Source organism: Fulmarus glacialis, unplaced genomic scaffold (genome assembly GCF_000690835.1).
Source record: "Fulmarus glacialis isolate BGI_N327 unplaced genomic scaffold, ASM69083v1 scaffold20909, whole genome shotgun sequence".
NCBI lineage: Eukaryota > Metazoa > Chordata > Aves > Procellariiformes > Procellariidae > Fulmarus > Fulmarus glacialis.
Genome location: NW_009234159.1, coordinates 16738 through 20967, shown reverse-complemented (window position 1 = coordinate 20967; position 4230 = coordinate 16738). Strand labels below are relative to the sequence as shown.

At 51.6% G+C, this 4230-nt stretch overlaps 1 protein-coding gene across 1 annotated transcript in view; it reads left to right on the top strand.

The window, feature by feature from the left end:
- Positions 1-3817: 3817 nt before the first annotated feature.
- Positions 3818-4230, top strand: part of LOC104082448 (general transcription factor II-I repeat domain-containing protein 1-like) — a gene marked incomplete at its 5' end in the record, with an annotated part of 4838 nt that continues 4425 nt past the window's right edge. The window contains one exon of the mRNA XM_009585574.1: positions 3818-3895. Within this exon, the coding sequence (XP_009583869.1) occupies positions 3818-3895 (78 nt within the window). The remainder of the gene's footprint in view (positions 3896-4230) is intronic.

The following is a 4230-nucleotide window of genomic DNA, read 5'->3' as shown; positions in this document are numbered from 1 at the left end:
CGCGGCCACGCAGCACAACCGCTGCTGCTTCGGCACGTGCCGTAGATGCTGCAATTCGGCCGCGCGTCCCTGGGCACGTGTGGACCTCGAGCCGCTCAGGAGTGCGGCATAGCTCGGGGGATGCTCGCGGGCTCAAGCACATCCCAAAACGGGTCCCTGGTGCGCGGTGGAGAGCCCAGCCCGCCCGCCCAGCTCACCGGGCAGTTATTTAGCTACCGAAAGCATCTCTGTGCCAAGGGGCCTTGGGACCGGAGGAATTTTAAGCTGCTAGGGACAGTGTCATCCTGGGTTTTGCTTTTGTTTGTGACCAAGAAACCAAGCTGCAGCACTCATGGCTCTCTTTTTCTTTCTCTCTCTCTTTTTTTTTTTTTTTTTTTTTTTTTGTCTTCTTTTAACTTGCGCTGTAGCCCCTAGACGGATAACATCATTGGAAAAAGCCTACGCTGCCTTGAATGGTACGTAGCTCAGTTGATGCATCGTAGATGGTAGCAGACAAGAAATGCACTTGCGTTTTAATATAAGAATGAAAATGTCCTAAACCCCCAAATTTCAGGTATTTTTTTTTTTTCCTTTCTGCTCTGTTTCCCTGTGATACTAAGAACTGAATGATGCAGGATGTGTTTGACAGTATTTTATTGTTGTTATTAATCCTTTCTGCATTTCTAAGCACCGTTGCCGCAGTCCCTGGGCATCAGTGCCGGTTCTGCTCCAGACAAACCGACCTGCCACGATATCCTCAGCTCATCCATGTGTCCGAGCAATTAATTTGTTAAAAAATCTACTTGCCGTTCATAAGGAGCTCTTGCCCAGATTTGGGTTGGCGTTTTTTGCTTTGCTTTGACACATACTCCGGGCCAGAGCTGGTGTGCGGTCGAGTAGGCTCCGGAGATTTAACATATATACTAATTTACAGGAGTAAAGAAGAGCTCACCTGCCTGTATCTGTGGCAGGGCACGGCGCATCTCCGGCAGATCCAGCCTTGGTCCCATCAGCTGGGATTCTGGCCGCCTGTCTAGATGTTAATTGCCTGCTCCCGCAAGCGTATAGCTTCGCTTTGAAAACACGCGTATGTTGAGCTAATTCGAACTGTATTTAAACCCGAGTTACTGTGGAACAGCCTCGGTAAAGTCAGTGGGTTTATTCCGGATTTACACAGGGGTGTAACCGAATTGCACCCGTGGAAGCTGGAAGCGGGGGGAAGAGGCGTGTATTTATCCTCTTAAGATTCAGGGCCAGATCCTGACTGCTGTAAGCAGCCTACCCCAGCTGGGTGTTTCTTTGACACGACCGGGATTGCCTGAAGAAGGGACCTGAGCCGCTTTTCCCATGGGATGTGTTGGGCAGTGGCTGTTTCCCTGATGAAACAGGCTTCACGCCGGGGCTTCGGATAACGGGAGGTTGTTACTCCGAGCGGGGTGGCTGGGTGGAGGTGCATCGCCTGGAGCAGCACCCCGGGCTGCCGGCAGCGGCACAGGGAGGAGGAAGGCTCTGCCGGGTACCCTGCCCGGCTGTGCCGTGGCTTTGCCGAGATGGGGGCTCTGCACATGGCGTCGCGAACCCAGACAACACTGTTACTTATCCCTGGGATACCTTGGATTTGGTTGCATTGGGTTTTCTTAAACACGCTAGAAGAACAGGCGGGTTTGGATCCTGTTGTCCAACAGCAGACACCTAAACCCCATTTTTAATAACTACTAAATACGACTTGGCGTTTCGAAAAGAAATGCCGAGCTCTGACAAGTCCTATTGGAAGCAAATGGTGCTTTCAAAATGTGACCGCTTGTACCTAAGTGCCTATGGAGAGAGCGGGGCTCCTCGCTTCAGGCAAGCAGGATTGGAAAGAAAAAAGTCAATCCGCTGACTACTTTTTTTAATTAAAAAAAAAAAAAATTGATAGCGCAGAGCTGAAACCGGCAGCATGCATAAACCTGCCTTATGGGAAGGACTCGGCATGTCCCAGGGGTGCCAGTGGCTTCCTTGAGTCGATTATTTCCCAAACCCAAACGTCTAAATTCAAAGGTAGATGGAAATCCCTCGTGCGCGGAGCCGCCTGGGGACGGAGGGGCAGGTCCCCGCGGGAAGCGGCACCGCCGGCGGGAGCCTCCTCTCTGGCTTCTCTGTTATGCATGCTCAGTTCCAGGTTTTTTATGGCATTTGTGTCCTTGGATGGAAATTTGGGAGTCCGCAAGGTGGAAAAAAAATCCCTTGGGATCTCGTTTCTTGCACTCGGGTCGCTCGGGGCATGAGCGGAAAGGAAAGAGTTGCTGCGTTTTTCAGTCCCAGAGAATTAAACGAGTGAGAACACTTGGTTTTGGTGTTTCTTTGTCTGCTACCATCTACACATCCATACGGGTGTGTATATACAGCCCAGAAACTGAGCATCAATGACAAGGAAGTCACAGAGGGAGCCCGCAGGGTTTGCCCCCGCCGGCCTGCCGCGGCCTCGGGAGCCGCACTGCAAGGCAAGGTCTTGGTTCTTGAAATCAGAGCTCCTTGGCGACATTATTTGGTTTTCTTCTATTTTATTTATTTTTTGCTCCATCCCTTTCAAGCTGCTTTGTTGCCATTTCTGGATTTGAAGCGCGACTTGGCCCTGAGGTTCCTTCACAGAAACGTCTCCCTTTTTTTTTTTTTACTAGTTATATCCAGACACAACTATCGTTTTCCAGGTGGAGAAGAGGCTTTTTTGAGGCTGTACCCTGCAGTAGCAGGGTGCAGAGATTTAAGGGTGCCAGCTTCTCTCCAGCACCCTCAGCAGCAGGATGGCCCAGGCGTGTGATTTCTGCTGGGGGTGCTGAGCGCTGGGCTCTGGGGCCCCGTGCAGGGAGACAGGGACTCGCGTCAGGTTTTCAGCTAGCATTTAAAACAAAATTGCAAAGCTATGTGATTGCTTAAAACCAAAATCAAAATCATGTGATTGCTCAAAATCAGAATCAAAATCACGCGATTGCTCAAAATCGAATTAAATAGCTGCGGGCTGGGGGCAGAGGATGCTTGGGTCCCTCATGCTGAGGTTTGCAGCGCTCACCTTGATGTTTTAAATAACCATCCTGGATTTCCACCCCGTGGTGGGCCAGCCTGGGTGAAAATGCCTGCCTTGGGTGCGGCGAGGCTCAGGGCGGTGATACCCCCTCTCCGGGAGGGGACCCCACCGAGCCGGCCCTGCGCTGTGCACCCCGCCTGGCTCGGGGCTGGAGGAGTGACCCCGGCGAGAGGTGCATTCAGTCGGCGCTTTATACCTGCGGGGTGAAAAAGCATCAAAGGGGGCCGGTACTGACCCCCAGTTGTTTTTCCTGGAGCCCCCTGAGGATGCTGAATAGCTGGGGGAAAAATCTACTGACATAGGCACGTCGTTTGATATGAGAGAACAGAGGAGAAACTATTTGGCACAATGAGGATAATTAAAAAAGCTAGTAAAGCCAAGCTGATTATATGGCATATTATAAAACAATACTGTACTTAGGAGCCCAGCTATAAAAGTGCTATCTCATTCCTTGATATCACTTGTGGGAGCATTCGTGGCACTGAGGGCCTGAGCCTCCGTTGCTTTGCCTATTTTGCAGTCATTTACAGCACCGCAAAGTGGATGTAAAATGCTCTCAGCCGTGGCAGCGCATGGCAAATGCAGATTTGGCAGCATTTTCTAGCTACTTTGCACGGCTCTAAAAGGCGAGGCGAGGTGTAAGCGCAGAGCAGCCGCCTCCGAGGTGTCCCCACGCCGCGCTGGGGCAGAGGGACAGAGACACGGTGGGATGGGTTTTTCAGGGGCTCGGAAAGAAACGGGGTATTTTATTCCCTGTCCTTTTTTGCTTTGCAGATGAGGACGATGCCAACAGGCTCGGAGAGAAGGTGATTCTCCGAGAGCAAGTCAAAGAGCTTTTCAATGAAAAATACGGTGAGTCTCCCATCTGCGCGCATCGCCAAGGGGGTTTGTTTTTGCTGACAGCAGCTATAGTTAAAATTAATTCAACTGAAGGCCTCTATTTATAGGCCGAGCGCACGGCAGCCTGCTGCAGCCCAGGTTTCATCCCACTGCTTCACGTTACAGCCCTTCCCCAGGGACGTTCCCGTGTCGCACTCCCGGCAGGTGGGACCGTGACCTTCTTGTTGACAGCTCCTCCTTGGCGAGGGGAGGGAGGATGGAAAGAAAAACCCCACAGGCGAGGAGCAGAATTTGTTCAGTCTGGCATCAGCCTTTGATGTGTTTTTAACGTGTCCTGAGCCGGCGTG